Source organism: Grus americana, chromosome 12 (genome assembly GCF_028858705.1).
Source record: "Grus americana isolate bGruAme1 chromosome 12, bGruAme1.mat, whole genome shotgun sequence".
NCBI lineage: Eukaryota > Metazoa > Chordata > Aves > Gruiformes > Gruidae > Grus > Grus americana.
Window position 1 is genome coordinate 10,280,800 of NC_072863.1, and position 19,909 is coordinate 10,300,708.

Here is a 19,909-nt window from a genome sequence, read left to right on the forward strand (position 1 = left end):
CCGGCGGCACCCCGCGGCGGCACCGCCACCGGCACCCTGCACCCACCCTGGCCGGCCCTGCCCGGGCACCCACCCATGGGCACTCTGCCCTCTGTGCCCGGACACCCCCTCTCTCCGCAAGGTGACCGTCCACCAGCCCCCACCCACCCCCCCGAGCATCCCAGTAGCTTGCTCCGCAAGCATCCCCTCCAGCCCCCCCACTCTCCAGCCAGCTCTGCCTTCTGCGCCCCAGGGCATTCTCTCTTTGCCCAGCCCTGCCCTGGCTCTCTGCCGCTCTGCACCCCAGCAGTCGCCCTCGCAGCCTCCCCATTTATTCGGGGGATCCTTTCCATCAGCACCCCCCTCTAGTTCTCTCCAAAGTGACATTCCCCAGCCTCTGTGCTAACACTCTCTCTCTTCTCCTCCTGCCCCCCCACCCCCCCCCGAATTATTCTCCTCTGAGCTTTATGCTAGGAGCAGAGAGGCAGGTAGACCTTAAAAACCCATCAGTCATTTCTGAGCGATGTAAAAGAAGGAATGACTTTGCCTAGAAAGACTAGAAAACCAAGGTAATTTTACAAATGGAGGCACTTTTGGCTTGTATTCAGGTATGAAGTCTGTTGTTTGTATTTATGAGCTTCTTGGGGAGGGAGCGTCCATTTGGGATTGGTCTTTCAGCACCCAGTCACTCGCAGAAGTCAGATTCTTCAGGGGATCTTTCAGTCTCTGTGTGACGTTGTTTGTGGCACTGGTGCTATTCTGAAGTTTGAATACAAAATGTGAGCTAAACCATCTTTCTCTACTTTTAAAGCCAGATTTAAAAACAAACAAACAAACAACAACAAAAACCCCACCCGAAAAAACCCCAAACAAACCCAAACCAAATGGAAGAGAAGAACTGGGAAAACGGCCACTCCTTCTGGGCTATGATCACTCCTCTCTAAGGGCTACTGTGCATTAGGTGAATATCATGGGGTTTTTTCTAAAGTTTCTATATATTAAATGCTCTGAAATAATCTTCCAAATGGGAGATAAAAAATAATCTCATATCTTAAATATCATAAATATCTTAAAAATAATTTTTCAAATGGGAGAGAAATTTCTACATGCAAGTAAATCAGGACAAAGATTGCTGGTATGTGTATAGCTCTTAGCAAGATCAAGTGCTTCTGAAAGTGTTGGTTTAAGGACCTGTTCTTTCATGAAAGAAAAGAACAGAACAGTGATTAGAGAACAACAAATAACCTTAGCTGTCTTTTGCAATGACACTGCAGGATGATCATTTAAAGCATTTTAATGTGAAATGTTAGGAACTAAGGTCATGATACCCTATTTGCAATTTTCTGTGATATGCAAGGTGTCCTGGTGCTGCTGCTCTTTGGGGAGTCCTGGCTCTAATGCCCCCCTAGTCCAAGAGCTTTCCTTCAAAGAGAATCTTTAAAATTTCCCAGAAATTGAGTCAGACCAGCCAGGGAAGCTGTGGCTGCTGGGAAAGGGCTGGAAGTATCCATATGAGCCAAGCCTTTAGCAATGGACAGGGAGGGGAGGTCTGTAGCAGTGTCATTTCTAGCACCTAATGAGGGTGTTGGAGGTGTCCTGGAGCCAGCTAAAGCAGCAGCTGCTGGAGCCATGAGGGAAGGGCTGCAGGAGGAGCCCGCACTCTCCTTTGGGTTCTGGCCAGCCCTGTGGTGAATGACCCAAGTTTCTCCACTGGGAAGAAGCTGGAGTTGGTCCTGCTGTGAGGACAGTGTAATGAAAGGTTTCATGGCTTTCTGCAAAATCATGCATACTTGTATCTTCAGAAAGTCTGAAAGCAACAGCTGAGAGATTTCCAATAGTGTTTCCATTCAATCACATTTAGTGAAACAAACATTTGAGACAAAACAAGACAAAAGCAGAGTTTAGAAATACGGGGACCAACTTCTAAACCACTAGGTATTTTAAAATGACAGGGTTTTTATTGAACTACAACTCAGCTGTTGCAGCAATTCCACTTCACCAGGTGAGAGGTTTAATTATCTGTTTTCCTCTAAGTACCTAGTTTTGAAGGCAATGATAAAACCTTTCTGAGACATATTTCTGCATCTGGGAAGTATGAGCTGATAGGTACTCTGTTATCTCTCAACTGCCAGTCTGTGACCTCTTAACATCTTGGCAAGTGTCCCATTTGCTTAGTATGTCTAAGCACTGTCATTAACTCATTTCTGAGTAATTTCTCACATTAGCAGTGTGGGTGAGGCATGCTGGAGTTGGTGAAAAGGCCTTAAGAGCCAGAACCTCCTCTAAAGCACAATCCCCCTGCACTGGAGAGGACTGCAGATGTCTGGCAGACAGACTTGACCGTGCATCCTAAGAAAGGAACGTCAGTAATGTGACTTTCTGAAGGCTAAAGCAGGATTATTAAAAAAAGAAAAAAAAAAAGAAAATAACAAAGGGAAAAAAAAGGATTTTTGTCATGCTTTGCTCTAGAACTGGTTTGCATTGACTAAATGATACTGTGGCAATGAGCCTCAAAGAAAACTGAGGCACCAAAGGTGCCAGGTATTCCTTCCCTGGAGGACACATGCATAGTGAACTTTTTCACAAAGAGCAAGTGTTATTTTGGGGCACTAAGCCTTTCAATTTATCAGGTGTTCTTCTTGTCACATAATCAAACACCAAGGAACCCTAGAAGGCTTTTAGCTAAAAACAAATAAAAATAGAACTCAGTGGGAGAAGGGAACACATGCCAGCATTCAATCACTTGCATTATCTAAAATGTTTTCTCAGTTTCTTAGTAGATTTAGTGAATCTTCTGCATGTTAAATAACTTGTGATGATTTGTTGTTGTAATAAATCTTATACTGTGATTTAAAAATATCTGTCTTAAAATGAATGCTGACCACTTTGTCTGTTGTTCCCAGAGGTATCTCATATCACAGTTACTTAACACAAAATTATGAAAAATGTAACTGTCCACTTTCAGTGAAATGGACCCAAAACTACATGATGCAACTGCAAATAAATGTTTTTTTCTTGGGAAGTAAGCCTGGGTGGCTGTAGAAATACACGTCAAGGAAATGTTTAGCATCCGCATACATACATTTGTATCTGTGAGTATGGATGCACTCTACCGTGTATCAGAATTGCTCAAAGCATAAAAAAATTGCTTATCTCAGTGGGCCAAAAATTCATTCACTTCTGTGATGTTTTGTATTTTGCCCACAAGGGGGGGTGTTTAGGCCTTTTAACTGGTGAGAACTACAGCAGCATAATTCTTAGCTCTTAGCAGCGAACACTGACAGCAGTACAGCTTCTTTAGCTTGCTCTGAAATTGGTGCACCAGCACCAAAGAGCTTATGTTTTATTGTTAGATGCTGAACATGGCCTTTTAACCATGTGTTGCTAATTGAAAATCATCTTCTTGAGAAGATGGAAGAGAACAAAACTGTTCTTCAGGCTTTCTGAGAAAAGAAAACTCCAGATTATGCCAATATTTCTCTACATTACCCATTCCCAGAATGTAAGATGCATTGGTGATAATACTTCAGTTTTTATGCAGAAGTTCTGACCGGATGCAATAAAGTGGCTGAGGTGCACATATCATTGAGTTCTGTTCAGTGAAAACAACTGTTGACTGACAGGTCAAGCACTTCTTGTTAATGACAAATTCCATGATTTGCTTCTTACACAGTTAGTAGGTGCAGCCTGTATATTGTAAGACTGCATGGTATTTAGAGAAGGGTTGCTGGGGTGGTTTGTTTTTTTTCTCTCTCTGTATGTGTATTAAAATTGAGATCTCAACCTCGTAAATGCAAAACTATTCTTACAATACCCATTAGCTATACCTCTGGACTATGCAGAACATCCTTAAAGTCATCCCATGAAAATGCACATCTAGATCTGGAGATCTGCAGGATGATTTAACATTTGTATTAAAGCATAATACAACTGATCACCCTGTGTGCAGTTATCTAGGACAAGGTGACAACAGTTACTTCTTATCTTACACTGTCTTTTGCGTATCAGAGATGTGGCTTGTGAAATGCATGCCATACTTGATAAAAGATAATTGCAGTCGCAGGGGCTTGGACTCAGCACACACATGTGCAGGATGACAGGGGAGCTGGTTGCTTCAGTGCAATCTGTAATGAGCCTAGCAACATCCCAGTAAACTGAGATACACAAATACACCATGCCACTGTGCTTCTGATTGCAGTGTAGGAGTAGTTTTAGTTCATGTTGGTTTTCGGGGTCTCTCTATAATATAGTAAGCCTTCACTGAAAGGGCTACGTTTCTAATTTTACCAAGAAACTAGCAAGGCAAATATGCTACTGCATGATAAACAAGATATTAAAAATAGAATAAAAGGAAAAATCCTCTTATAAATGACACTAGAATGATCAGCTAAGGATAAAGGCCTCTGCAGGGCCATGATGAGGTATTTCCAGTGCATGTAATTGGAATAAGTGGTACTTGAAATTACATCTTCGAGGGCAGAGGCCTCCCTCCCCTGCCTTCAGAAATGTATTTTCTAGTGCTCGATGAAGCATTGCTAGCTGTACAATTAATCAGATGCTCCCAATGAAAAAGGTACCAGGAATCTTCTCATTAATGGATCTGCTGTCTTATTGTGGTCTGTACAAAAAGATTTTTAAGAACAGATATTACTCACCAAAGCAGCTAGACAGAATCCTGCTTGCTTCTTTTCTATTCAAGCATCAGATGCTGGAGTATTTTGAGCTATTTCTAGCTCTTTCAAAATGGTGTTTCAGATAAATCACTACCCTTTAGCATGGATAGTGTGGCATTTGCCTTTTGACCTAACTAGGAATATATGGTTTGCTTGTTTTGCTTTCAAAGTGGGCCAGATGATGCCATTTTAGTCAGACTTTTGAATCTGGTTATTTGGAGATTATTTTAACTCCCTGTGGGAAGCTGTGGACACTTGCAGGTCTTGAAGAAGAAAAGCAGTATCAATAAGAAATAGACCATGCACTGATATGCAAAGTAAGTGAGAAGGAATTGAAGAGTAATCAAGGAGATGGCACAAGGATCATGTGAGTGCTGAAATAACAGTGAATGTGTTATCTCAGTACTTCACACATGTAGGAGGACTGAGGCTACTCATAAAGAAGCATAGTAAGAACATTATGAAAGCTCTGGTGTTTAATTGCTTAAAGCAAGAAAGTCTCTAAAGGATGCAAGAAAAGGTCAGTGCTGACATCTTGGGAGGATTTCATTTCTCACAGCAAAGAGCAATCTAGACTGACAAAGATCTGCTTTGTATTCAGCTCAAGTATTTAATTCAGGATTGCTGAAAGCTTCAGGGGTGTCTCTGCTTTCGGCAATCCCTGTTGCTTAGCCTTAGGTGCTCAGAGATTGTGTTGCCTGGCAGAGGCCTGCAAGTCCAGTGGAGGTGCCGAGGGAGCATTGGACCGTGTGACACCCCAGGCAAGCATCTTCACTTTGTTACTGTGCTTTGATATTCTTATCACACACACTGACCTGTCAATGGTCAGAAAATGCTATCATTTCTGTTTTAGAAAAATGCTATCATTTCTGTTTTATAGAAGAAACTGAGGGATAGCACAGTGATGACTTACTACTCATTATGACAAGAAGGTTGGTTTTGGGAGCCTTCTGCCACTAGACTAGTGACTCTGGTTTTGCTTGTGAAATGGAAAAGAAAGGGCAGCAGGGGGTCTGGGGAGAAAGAACTGTTGAAAGGCTGTGAAATACAGTATAAATGAAAGGAATTAGACTTTAGCATTCCAGACATCTGTTCTGATCGTGCAGCTATTTGAGGTGATAAATTACCCCCACAGGTAAATCTCCATGTAGCTATACTATAGGAATGTGCAATCAATTCCCAAGCTTTTGCCTGAGTAAGCAGCAATTTGCTTAAGATAGTTTGCAAATTGGGGATTTTTCCCTCAGCTGTTAGAAAAAGCCTCAGACATCACTTCTAATCTATTGTATTGGACACTTTAACACATTTGAAGATGTGTGTGCTTGAGCAGACTGAGTGTGCTTGGTTTGCTTCTCAGTAGGAACACCTGCAGACACAGTATTTTGTTAAAGATAAAAGACTCCTCATATGTGAGAACTCCAGCACGATTAAATGGTGTTTTAAGTCCTTTGACAATTTGTCAGACCTATTTCTTAGAGCGCGAGCTGAACCTCTTTCTCTGTCTAACGTCGCAGAGATCAGTTAGGCTCTAAATAGCAAGGGGCCATGTGATGTGGCTTAGAGGGAGGATAGCAAAGCTGCATCTCTGAGCTAGCCCTGTGCCAAGCCACTCGCTTTGTAAACTCAGAGCAACTATTTCTAACATTTAGTAACATTTAGTTACCGGGTATGGCCCTGCCTGCTGCTCCACTTCACTCCTGCCAGCTGCACATCTGCAGGCAAAAACATCATACACACTTGGCCCACCATCAGTCTGTGAGTTTATGCAACCTCCACCCTCTCTGGTTGGAAACTTGGTCGAGGGCAGCAGTCAGCAGTGTTTATACAGGTTTGTCTGATTTTCCCGCTGTGAATCCAGGGAACAATTAGCTTTTTCAGGGCAAGGGCAGAGGCTCTGGCCCAGGCAGACTGATCAGTAGGTATTAATCTGTAAACTTTAATCCCACAGCCTACAAAAGTATCGACAGCTAAGGTTAAATGAAGCAGACAGTCACAGTATTTTCAGGTGACAATGGGAGCCCTTCCCCCATCACACACGCATTTTGCACATTGGCCTCTTTTGCTGGAAAGCCAATCTATTTGCAATTGACACAGTGATCCCGAAGTCCATACAATACTGCTCCAAAGGATTAAACCCTTCACTCTTCAGTCCCTTCTTACTGATCCTGGCTGATTTGGTTCTATTGAATTTCAGCCAGATATCACCCACAGAATATTACAGGGCTGTTCCTCTTTTGACTAATAATGGCTCAGCTGTCTCACTGACATATTGCTGACTGAAGGCTAGTCTCTTCCATACTGCTTATAGAAGGAATTTTCCTTAGATCACCAAATTAGTCATGATGCATGCATGCAACAGAAAAATCCATTTAAGGATCTTCAGGAGGATCAAAGCAGAAAAGCAGATTCTGCTTATCAAAACCACAGCAATTGCATTAAAATGTGGGTCTATGAACCTTTCTTTAGGATTTCTTAATTATGGCTCCAGTCATTTTTGACAGATAAATATGCAGCCCCTAACAAGTACAGATTACATGGTAATAGACATAATTATTCATTCATAGAGTATTCCAGCAATTGTGTAGTATTTTACTAATATAGCGGGGGCTCAGACATTGCAACTAGCTGCTGCTTTATGTGTCACCACTCCCCTTTCACATTCTGAGTCAAGAGCGTTAGTATCTTTGAGGTTTTTGTGAATGTTTCTTAACCCGTTTTAGGGTGACCTTACTCCCGTTCCCCTTTGTTCTGTTAGGGGAGGTTCCTCACTGATTTTTTTTTCATGTCACTAACGAGGATCTGCAGTTATTGACAGGCACTACTCGTTATTAGCTGTCAACACCGAGGTGATGCTCTGATGCATCTGGCTCAGGCGACTTTTTCACCCGGGGAGCAATCGATAATCTGTGTTGCCATAGATACGGCAGTAAACCTGAGCGGTGCCAAACGGCTCACCGGGGTGAAAACAGCCCATTTGCCATGCCGCCGACAGGCGAGGCTGCTCCACGACAGGGAAGGGATGCCGTTTCACCGGCGCTGTGGTTGCCGAGCAGTTGTTCCCCGTCTCACATAGACGTCGCCCCTGTTTTGCGGGGCGGCCCCCGCCCTGAACCTCCCCCTCTTCCCCCCCCTGCAGCTGCGTTCTCCCGGCCCGGCTGCAAGAGACGCCCCGCTCCCAGGCCCCGCTCGCCATGTCCGCGGGACGTCCCAGCGCTGCTCCAGAACTGCTCCCGCCCCGCGTCCGCCTGATCCCGCGGCAGCCCCGCGGGCGGTGGCATCCAGCTCCTCAGAGCCCTCCCCCTGGCGCGCGCGCGGCCCCTCATTGGCGAGCACCGCCTCGGGAAACCACACCCTATTGCCTCTGCCGCCGCGGATTGGTGAAGAAGGCCGCAGGGAAGCGTGGAGCCACGCCTCATCGCTGCACGCCGTCGCGGATTGGTGAGGACGGCCGAGGAGCGCGCGGGAGCCACGCCCCCTCCTCCAGCGGCGCCTCCGTCTCACTCTCGCGGCCCCCCCCGCCCCCTGCGGGCCCGGCGGCGCCTGCGCAGTGGCGGCGTGGCGGCCCTGGCTGTTGTTATTGTGGTGCAGGTCTGCGCCGCGCGAAGATGGCGGCCGGGCAGGGGGGCGGTGGCGGTAGCAGCAGCGGCAGCAACGGCAACGGAAATGGAGTGGGGGGGCTGGGGATCCCCGGTCACCTCACTCTCTCTTTCTCGGCTGGGCCGCACTGGGGCGCGGCGACTTTGCCGCAGCCGCATACGGTACGCAGCCTGGACCGGGCCCTGGAGGAGGCGGGCAGCTCGGGCATCCTCTGCCTCAGCGGGAGGAAGCTGCGCGACTTCCCCGGCAGTGGCTACGACCTCAGCGACACCACGCAAGCAGGTGGGGGGGGCTCCGGCTGTGAGGGGTGACGGGGCGTCCTGCCGAGGGGGGCCGGCTGTGGGGGCAGTGCGGGGCGGATGGGAGGCCAGCTGTGAGGGCGGGGGGGGGGGAGGGCATACCCGCTGTAGTGGCAGTTAGGGGCAAGTAGTGGGAAGCGGGGGCCATGTGGAGGGTGCGGGGGCCGTGCTGCTCTGGCAGTGGAGGGGGTGCAGCGAAGGGGTCTTTTGTGGTGGCAAAGGAGGGCTGCGGAGGATGCGGGCTGCAGTGACACTTGGGGTCGGATGGCACGGGAGCGGCCTGCGCTGGTGGCATTGGAGGCCTGGGGATGCCCAGTGGGGGCAATGGGGAGGATGCAGCGGGGGGATCCGCTGTGATGGCCAGTGGGGGGAGCAGTAGGGGGCACATACTGTGGTGGCAATGGAGAAGATATAGTGGGGGGGATGGTGTGGTGGCAATGGGGAGAAGCACTAAGAACCCTCCGCTGTGGTGGCAGTGAGGGTCTTGAGTGTGTGTGTGGAGGGGCTGCTGTGGTGGCAGTACGGAGAAGTGTAGGGGCCCTCGCTGTGTGAGGGCAGTGAGGGGTAGTGGGGAGGCTCCACGTTTGTGGGGGAGGCGGGACAATGAGGTTGCTACCCCTGCATGCAATGGGACTGGACGGCTGGAGGGTCTGGGTTGTGCAGTGGTGGAGTGCTCCCCCTCTGCGTGCATTGAGGGTTGCTTCTGCTGTGTATGCTTATGGGGAGAGCGTTCCTGCTCTGTGGGTTTGTGGTGGGGGGCTGTGCCCCAGAGCAGACCTGGTTTCGCCTATGTGCGGGCAGAGGTGCTCCTGCGGTGTGCCTGAGGACGTGGGGTGCAAGGGACGAGGGTACTCCAGCAGCATGCGCTTGCGCGGAGTGCTGCCGCTGTGTGTGCAAAGGCAGGGCTCTGCGGGGAGAGGGGCTCCCGCTAAACCTCGTCCATGTGTGCCCGTGCGTGCACACAGCGGGGTGTTGTGCTGAGTGCGTGTGTGCAGTCGGAGGGTTATTGTGCTCCGCGTGTGTGGGTCTGCGATGGGGAGGGGCGCCGGCGCTGTGTGCCTGCGCCTGTGTTGCGGGGGGAGCGGGCTTGCCTGTGTGCAGTGGGGAGAGAGGTTCCCGTTTGTGTGTGCTTGTGCAGTGAGGAAAAGGTTGTGCGTTCTGTGTGCGTGCGAGGGGGGGGCATTCACGGGGAATTAGGCGTTGTGTTCTGTGTGTCTGTCTGTACGTGTCATAAGGATGAGTACTTGCAATTCGTGTACATGCACGCGGTGCCTGGAAGAGGGTGTGCAAGCTATTTAGTTCGAGCTCTGGGGAATAAGAGCTCCATGCTGTGGTTGGTTTGTACCTTCAAGGGTATCAAATCCCTTGCAGTGAAGCTTTATTACCTGGGGTATTCCAGTAGGTCCTTCGTCCCAGCTCAGCAGGAAGGTGCTTAGAAGTGCGGGTGAGAGCGATGTGTGCACATCTAGCAGAGTGTGTGTCAGAGCTTAATGTATTCACCGTGTTGGTAAATGCTTAGATATCATGAGTGTGAGCCTGGATTTACCCAGGCTTTTAGGTGAAGTAAACTTGGAGACGTTTCGCTATACAGTTCCTAGAAAACAAAACTACATTTTCCATGGGGTTCTGTTATATTTTGGGTCATCTCTGATGTACTTCTGGATTTATTTGCTGCTCGAGTAGCTGCTTAAAATGGATCATGTTGAATAATGTGCTAGAACAAAATATTAATGAGAGGTCTAGCATCTTTTGTTCACAAGTAGTAGTGGCTTTCCAAAATGTTATTTGGGTGAATTAATTCCATGGGGTTTTTTTTGTTTTGTTTTGGGGCTTTTCTTTCCCCATGGGTTATGAATAACTGGCTTATTGTTTTGAATATGAGACTACCCTTTGTGGTACCTTATCCATCTCTGACAATCCTGTACTCCTGGTCTATCAAATACTCGTTCCGTTGGTCTTTGTTGTGGGCTGCATTTGTGCAGAGGGTTAAATCATTATGTACTTATTCTTCTGTGATATATTAGGTTGTACAGAGTGTAGAATTTGTGAAGGACTGATTTTAAAATCCAATTTTTGTATCCAGTACCAAGCCTGCTAATGATTTGTGGGTTATTAGCTTTTTTCCCCTGACATATGTGATGCATCCCTATGTGCAATGAAGAATAGGCATAGGTAAAATGTGTTAGTTATTTCATAGTAGAAGCACAAGATTAAAATAAAAACACTTTCCATGAAATAATAGTTCTTTTTCCTTGTAGTACCATAAAACTGTATTCGGCAACATAGTAGGTCACTTCTGTGTATAAATATTCAATAACTAAAACATTAAATGAAGCATTGTATATAGGCAGTCTATTATTAAAAAGACTTTTTCTGTATACTGAAGCAGGTGCATCAAGGATTCATATTTTGTGTTTGCTTCTAATTATTACTAATTGCATTTTGGGTTTAGATTTTTTGTTTTGAATCTGAACATATTTGAGTAAAAGCTGTCTGCCTTGATCTTGTCTTTATCTTTTAGGATGTCATAGAGCCCAATCACTACCATCAGGATTGAATTTTCATCATGAAAGATTGTGTGAAAATGTTTAAGGGCAGTCTTGGACAAAAATAGCCATATTGCTTGCTGCTCTAAAAAAACCTTGCTTAAATAGTTGATGTGGGTCTATGCAAGTACCGTCTCATAACAATCCTGATTTAATGTAGCACTGATATATGAACTAATCCTGTGAAATACAAATTTTAGATTTCTTTCAAAATAGGCTTGTAAACAAAAAACTTGCATTTTTTATAGTGACTTATCTGTAGAATGTTTTTGATACGTGGGTAAATGGTATTCTGCTGGTGAATCATGGACATCCTTTACAGAGTATCAGTATGGCATAGACTTTGATGGAGGATGAGCAACTGCCTCAGAGGCCATGGTTGTTTACTTATTGACATTTTTGTAATAGTTATCAGTGTTTCACATAACCTTATTCATGGGTATATTGCAATAGATTTAGACTAAAGCATGGGAGATGGAGGTTGGGTCAAAAATCTTTGCTGTGTTTCACTTTCTGTTCTAAGTCAGTGGCTCTCTGAAATTTGGTTCCGTGGTACTTAAACATTTGAAAAAAAGAACCTCTAACAAACCTGGATGTAAATGATTTCTTTTCTATATCACAAACTCTCATGCAGTAGTATCTATGGTGTCACCGTAAATCCAGAATATTCTGCCTTAATAAAATCAGCAACAGAAAGTTATTTCTAGGATTGAAATAAAACCACTATGGTTCTCAGTAAACTTCAGTTAGGTATGTGTTAAAGCACAAATGCTGTTGATTTATCAAAAATACCTTGGGATTTTTTGTTTAAGATGTGGCCATATTTTGCATCTAACTTGTGTAATAGCTTGCCAGTACATAATTTTCAAATGCTGGAGCATGTTTTGGGTGTCTTAAGTTATGTGACAAAAATTATTGCATTATGCTAAAAGCATAATGACAATATCTGGCCGTTTAGCTCTGACCTTATGTTTGTCATATCTTTTTTTTTAACCATAAATTGTCATTGCAGCTCTTTGGCCAAAACAATCTTATTTTATTATTTCCCTGAATTTGTCTTCTGGCTGTTAAAGCTGATCTTGTGCTGCTGTTAAATGAACTTCTGGAAAAAAAAAAAAATTGTAGGTCATGAGATACCAAGAGGTGTATCAAGAGGCATATTGAATATTCAAATCATTTTATTAACATGTGTAATTCTGCTTCTCACTGCATGAGCAACATTAGGCCCCCTGGCAGTTAAGTAATTGAGTATATCACATCAATGTAATCACTGTCTGCTTAGCTGAAGAGTTGTGTGTTTTCTGTTTTCTTTTTTTTTAAAGATAGGGTCCTGTGCTATATTGCTGTGCTGAACTAAGTCAACTTATGCCTTTAGCAATTTCCCCTCTTTTTCGTGAGCACTTCTTAAAACATGAATTTAGTAAATATGAAAGGTACTAGACTGACAGCTCAAGAAACAATTTATTTGCCCTGGATAGATGTAGTGGTGCCGTCAGGCTTACTTGTTTATGACTTTGTCACAACAAACTTGATTCCCAATTTTTAATTCTGAGGGAACTTCCAAGCAATTATAAGTGAATGATTGCCTGTAAATATATTAACTTGGAAATTTCTCCTTTCTCACCAGCTGCTACCTTCTTATATAGCTGACAAGTAACACCAGTGTATTCCCAATACGACTTCAGGATGAGCCCTCCTGTCATGGCCAATAACAATCTTGGCACCGCAGGCAGAGTTCCCACATCGTGATTCCTGCATGTGTCTGCTGAGGGCATGGGCTGGGAGGAGACATGCTTGTTGTTTAAGATACCATTGCCTAGCATTACTTGCATGACTGATTTTTTTTTTTACATCATATTTTTGGCCCTTCTAAGGTATATAGTAATTCATGTGACTACGGATTAAAAATAACAAAACCTATAGCTTAATGTTGAATGTGAATTGCATGAGAATGTTAACTTATAATTCTCTACTTCTGCCTTTATAATATATGCTTCTATACAAATTATGTTTTCCTGTCTGAATAAAGTTGTTTGGTGGTACCAATGTTGATTAAAGTGATAGCAGGTAACTGAATAGCAACACTAAAGCAAATTTTCAGCTTAAGAAAATAACATTCCTATTTGATGTGTATCCCAAATCTAGATTACATTCTGGAAATCAAACATGTTGAAAAACATGTGGTTCTTCACTAATGACTTCTTCGGATTTGAACAAAAAGAGAAACTCAAATTATGTATTTTTTGGGGGAGGGGGTAGTGTTTATGCTCAGAATTGCAACAGATGTAAAATCTAGAAGTGATACAGTTTATAAGCAAGTAACTGTGAAAATTCCCCAGAGTGGTTTCTCAGCCTGTGCAGTATTTGGGCTAAGGGAAAATGAGTTGTGTATGTTGTCTGAGGCCTTCTTGCTGAAGGCCAGTAGTAAGGACACTTGTTAAGGATACTTGGTATTATAGACAAGTTAGGAAAAGTCTCAGTTCAAAATGATGGATTATTAGTTCGCCTGCGTAAAAGGATTGCATTATGAAGAATACCACTAACATCTTAATCTAATCTTAAAAAAACCCAACCAAACTATGTTATAGCCTTATCTGAAATACTGACCTACAAGAAACGTGCAATGTGTAATTTTTTGACTTTTTGTATTCTTCATCCAGCAAAACTAAATATACCATCATGTTGACTATTTTTGTGCCTTGGAATATCAAAAAGATTTAACCTCAGATATTTCTGCTTTCAATTGATCTAAAGAACTTTTTATGATAGATATTTCTACTTTGTTACTTATTATTTGACGAGGAGGCAAATGTATTTAGATCATGAATTTTATGGCAAAACCTTGTGAGATAAGAAAAATGGACTAGCCTTTGCTTTTTCAGATTTTTTGTTTGTTTGTTTGTGAAAAGTATCTTCTTGCTTGACTTGTGAAGCTTTGTTGGAGTTGATTCAGTACTATATATTGATTTTACTGGCAGGGCTGGAATTTAATGCTGAAACATGTCCTTAACAAAAAAGTAAGTGAATCAGGCCTGGAGGCTAGAATTCCACAGAAAATGCAAAGATCTCACTAGATCTTTTTTGTAGTAAAAGTTCTACATGACAGTGTGGAGAGACTTCTGAAATCTCTGCTTTTCTGTGGCTGTCCAACAGTCTGATTTTCATTGTTCTTTCAACCTGGGATTGTTTGCTGCTTGCTAGAAGAATCTGCTACCAGGCCAAACTGATCTAGAGAAGGTGTAGCACTTTAGGCAAGGGGAAAAAAAAGTCTTATTATCTGTTACAGAACTAAAATATTATTTTGCTTGACAGACGTGATTATCACTAATGTGTTCCCAAATGTCAACATATGATTTCTCAAAAAAGGTTTATGTAGTTACAAGGCTTGAAGGAACCATGCATCTCCGGCCTGTTCATGGGCTGCTGATCAGCGGATGTAACTGCACAATGAGCAAATCCCTGACCATCTGTGTATTAAAACAAGCATCTATGTCAATTTGTCACTTTGCTACTGTTTTGATAAGTAGAACCAGTATGTAGTGGACAAAAAACTGACCTAGAATGAAAAGGTTGATGGAAGTGTTCACTTCAAATCATTACATGCAGTAATGAGTGATATTACATACTTATTTTTAAGCTAATAGAAGTGGCTACAGCCATTGAATGCTGCCATGAGGTCTGGCATGACTAGGACAGAGTCAGTGGGAGGCACTAGCAAATAAGAACAGATGCTGAAGTTGCTACAGCAGTGGCTTTTGTGTCCCAAGAGAACATGCTGTTGCTAGACCCTGTTCACTCTGTGCTCATGCACTGGTAGTTTACCCTTTTTCTTCAGTTTTTTTTTCTGCTTCACTCTTACTTCACTTGCCTTGTTGTCCAGTGTTCTTTATCTTCCAGCAGTCCAGCTTACTTTAAAAATGTTTCTGCTTAGTTTATGCAGCATCAAGCAATTTTATCCACACAAAACATAAGCTGTAAACACTGGTTACAGTTGATTGGTGGTAGCCTTTTGTCTCTGCCTCATGTCTATTTAGATTGTAAGCGCTTCAGGGCAAAGGCCTTGGATGTATATAATTGAGCATACAGAGATGAACGTAAGAAGCTTTACTTGGGAGTTTTGTGTGCATTTTAGGTAATACTTAACAAACCCAGACTTTGCTTTATGAATGATGATTACTCTCCCTTATATTACTTCTCTGTGAAAGAGTTAAAATAGTTTGAAACTGAATCTTGGAATTTAAAGTTTTAAAAACCAAAAAAGAAATTGGCAGAATTAATCCAATAGGTAATGACCAATTTAAGTGGTTGGAAGGTGCCCTGTGCTGTAATACACAAGCTCAATAAATCTTGCTGACTTGCCAGGAAACAGTTTCTTTCTGGGAGTAAGCTGTTCTAAGAATTATAGCCTAGACTAAATACTGAAGTGCCATGTTGTTTAGGGAAACAGATAAGCTTCCTGTGGGATTTGCTGCTTACCATTTCAAACTGTATAAGATTTGTGGTGACAAGATGCCTTCAGAAATGAAGAGGAAGATAATCTTTGACATGTAGTAATGTCCTTTTGACTGTATAGCCAATTGGTGTGCCAGTTTACCCCTTCATATGCCAGTTTGAGGAGTAAATGATTCCCTCCTCTTGGTCCTTTTTTTTTTTTTTTTAAATCATGCTATGCTAAAATAACTGAACGCATATATTCAAGAATTGGAGCGGTGTGTTGTCTTGTGTTGGATATGCCTGGATCCTTCTCATGTGGTAACATAGTGAGGAATTCCCTGAATTCATCAGCTGATTTCACCCCTGCATTGGTGTGCAGCAGGTCAGCACTGGCATGCCCCCCAGTTGTTCCAACCTTTAGATCAGGGCTTCTGGTTTAGTTTTTGATGAGTGCAAATTTCAGGAAAAACCTCGTGTACCTGAACTAACATGTGGCACGTGGAGATGACTTACATGAAAAACTAGAATTGCTTGAACCGAACTGCTGATTTAGACACATTCAATGTAGACATGTCCAGTGTAGACTAGGAGAATAGGTTCAATGAAAATGGGCTGTAATAGTGGGTTCCTCAAGGCTACCTTGATTTCAAACCCAGTGTGCTGGATCCCAGTCTTTCCTCCCCGTTAGAAGTCTGTGAGAAGCAACTGCTGGTCTGTTCCAGTTACAGAAACATGTATTTCACATGGAACAACTGTAGTTTGATCTGATGGGATACTTTTTTAAAGTCCCTAAAGTAATAAGAGTATATTAAAAAAAAAAAAATTCTTTAGTAGTGCTGTTTAGTTTGAAAAGCCAAGAACAATTTCTGGCTGCCTCTACAACCATCTCTCTGTGCTTGGTGAGATACCTTAATTACATAGTCACGTACAGTTTCTTCGTCTGTCACTTTAATCGTACAGACTGATTATGTAACTAAAATTAGTGACATGGATAACCATAAAGCAGGTATTTCCTAGCTCTTCAGTGGTTGGATTTAGAACCCAAACACCACTTTGTAAAATCTCTTTGTAATATATTTCACAAAAATAGAAGCTATTCTGTGCTCTGTCAAACACCCATTAAAAAAAAAAAAAGTAAAAGCTGCTTGTAGCCACCTACAGTCTTGGGAGTGTTTTTCTTCCTTTTAAATAGCTCAAAGAAGAAACACAAGCAGAGAAGTATGAAACTGAGAAGCAATGTGAAAAGATGGTTAACTTCTATCTAATGTGGAGCAGCTCTGTGCTAAAATACTTGGTGGTGTATTGCTGTGAGAAACATGGTCACTCGTATTAGCACAGTACCTTGTGTTTCACTTTAGTCACATACAAGGAGACATTGCATCTGTTAGACGACCGAATAAATGATGGAACATGCACTGGAAGTTACGCTGATCAAAGTAACTCATTTTCCCGGAAGGATTTTTCCATCTCTCTCTAGCTATTAAACAGTGGTCACACTGGTGGCAAGGAAACACCTCTTCTATACTTTTTCTGGACTTGCTCAGAAGTCCTGAGTTTCTCATCCAGGCATGTTGCAATTTTGTGACTGCATAAAAGCTACAACTCTGTATCAGTGTTCTTTCTCCTTTCAGTTTCAAATTTTCTCACTGTTATGTCTCTTATGGTCAAATTACTGTCACATCACTTGCAAAGGACCTTTCCTGCTGTCTCGGACTATATTCCCTGGCATAGTAGGTGCTTGGGAAGGGGTTCTCATCCTTATTTATGTGCAATCTCTCTGATAATGGTTATATGTAGGATTATATATAATAATTTTATAATATATATCAATTTTATATAATTAGAAAAATACAGAAAATTGTGTGCTATATATTAAAAACTTTTTTCTAATGTGTAAATTTGACATAATTGTATTGATACAAAAGGTGTATTTAGCCCAGGGTTCTCTAGTAAAAGCTAATAATAATCTTTTTAACCTGTTACTTGATAACTTCCTTTGCAGCTCCATATTTTTACTGGAAATAATGAAAATAGATTGTGTCCTCAGTTGTCTATTGCAGGCTGATGAAACCTGTTCTGTAGAAACTCCTCTTACACTGAAAAATTCTCATGTATGTGCGTATATTCTTTGTGTATGTTGTACTGTATCTTTTTTGAGATAAGCCAGGAACTGTATGCAGTATCAAGATATAGGTATGCAATGAAATGTTTCTCTTTTTCTGTTCCTAGTACTGTTGTGTGCCTTTGCCTTGAGTTGCCATTTTCAAAAAAAATCAAGAATTGAGTAATACAGCTAGATGAATCTCAGTTTTGAAATGTCAACTTAATCACTTATGAGTTACTAATTAAATAAAATACATTCAAGCTAGAGAAGTATGTGAAAGTAAGGTCTTCCACAAAATTGTGCCTAAGATAAATAGGAAGCAACACTGGAAACAGAAGCAGAACTAGCTGCATGTGTAACATTGCTGAAAATGCAAAGTGCGTGTAAGATTTGCCCTTAATTTTTTTTATCTTAAGCTACTGCAATATTAATTGTGAAGTGAAGGTGAAGTTTTGGTAATATCATGTAAGTTTGTTTAAATGTGAAAATTTTAATCATACAGTTTCTAAAGTAAGTCATTCTGAGCAGGGCCCCCCAAAAGCTTATTTCTTAAACTGATCTCTTGTTTCTGTAGAAACTTCAAATGATTTGCTTTTTCTGCACATTGACTCCATGCTCAGATTAAAAAGGCTTATAATCTTCTAAAAGATTCATTGGTTTGAGGGGGCTTTTCTAGATATAGGTTTTACAGTTGACATTCCAGGTGATTTGGAATTAAATTTCAACTATGACAATGTCATATTAAATAAAAATATTTGGAGGGTGATCTTTTATATGGCAATAAATACTTGTATATGAAGTCTTATTTTCTACAAGTACCTGTGGTGGGTTGACCCTGGCTGGGGGCCAGGTGCCCACCAGAGCCGCTCTATCACTCCCCCTCCTTCACTAAACGGGAGAAAAAGTACAACGAAAAGCTTGTGGGTCAAGATAAGGACAGGGAGAGATCATTCGCTAATTATCGTCACGAGCAAAACAGACTGAACTTAGAGAGGGAATTCATCTAATTTATTACTAAGCAAAACAGAGTAGAGCAATGAGAAATAAAACCAAATCTTAAAACGCCTCCCCCCACCCCTCCCTTCTTCCTGGGCTCAACTTCACTCCCGGCTTCAACCTCCGCCCCCCCTCAGCGGCACAGGGGGACGGGGAATGGGGGTTACGGTCAGTTGATCACACGTCGTTTCTGCCGCTTCTTCATCCTCAGGGGGAGGACTCCTCTCATCGTTCCCCTGCTCCAGCATGGAGTCCCTCTCACGGGAGACAGTCCTTCATGAACTGCTCCAGCGTGGGTCTCTCCCACGGGGTGCAGACCTTCAGGAGCAAACTGCTCCAGTGTGGGGTCCCCCCCGGGGTCACAAGTCCTGCCAGCAAACCTGCTCTGGTGTGGGCTCCTCTCTCCACGGGTCCACAGGTCCGGCCAGGAGCTTGCTCCAGCGTGGGCTTCCCACGGGGCCACAGCCTCCTTCAGGTGCCTCCACCTGCTCTGGCGTGGGGTCCTCCACGGGCTGCAGGTGGAATCTCTACACCCCCTCATCCTTCCTCCATGGGCTGCAGGGGACAGCCTGCTTCACCGTGGTCTTCACCATGGGCTGCAGGGGGATCTCTGCTCCGGCGCCTGGAGCTCCTCCTCCCCCTCCTTCCTCACTGACCTTGGTGTCTGCAGAGTTTCTTACATCTTCTCACTCCTCTCTCTGGCTGCAAAAGCTCTCTCTTGGTTTTTTTTTTTTTTTCTTAAATATGTTATCACAGAGGCGCTGATTGGCTTGGCCTTGGCCAGCGGCGGGTCTGTCTTGGAGCCGGCTGGTGTTGGCTCTATCAGACACAGGGGAAGCTTCTAGCAGCTTCTCACAGAAGCCACCCCTGTAGCCCCCCCCCCCCCGCTATCAAAACCTTGCCGAGCAAACCCAACACATTACCTAATATTTTTTGAAAGTAAAACATCAGTGTTACATACTCAGGTGTAACTTTATAACAAGTTGTGACTGTGTCTTCTGTTTAAAAAAGTTGCTTCCCATTTGTGAGAAGACTACTACTGAGCGTGAATCTTGCTATTTGTGATTCTGTAGTCCATGTTTATGGGGCTTATGAACCGGTTCTGAGGTTTTGGCTGTTCTATGTCATTTGGATTTGTCAGTTAAAACATATAGCAGTCATAAGGATTAGATAAAGACAGGCTATGCTTCTATTTTACTTCAGAGTATACATAACAGATAAAAATAATTTAAGTATTACTAAATAAACTTTTAACAATAGTCTTTAAATTTATTTAACATA

General features: G+C 43.1%; 1 protein-coding gene across 5 annotated transcripts in view; it reads left to right on the forward strand.

The window, feature by feature from the left end:
* The first annotated feature begins 8,191 nt into the window (after positions 1–8,191).
* Positions 8,192–19,909, forward strand: part of LRCH2 (leucine rich repeats and calponin homology domain containing 2) — a 55,023-nt gene continuing 43,305 nt past the window's right edge. For all 5 annotated transcript variants that reach the window (XM_054839522.1, XM_054839523.1, XM_054839524.1 and 2 more), the window contains exon 1: positions 8,192–8,531. In XM_054839522.1, the coding sequence (XP_054695497.1) occupies positions 8,258–8,531 (274 nt within the window). In that variant the 5' untranslated portion in view covers positions 8,192–8,257. The remainder of the gene's footprint in view (positions 8,532–19,909) is intronic.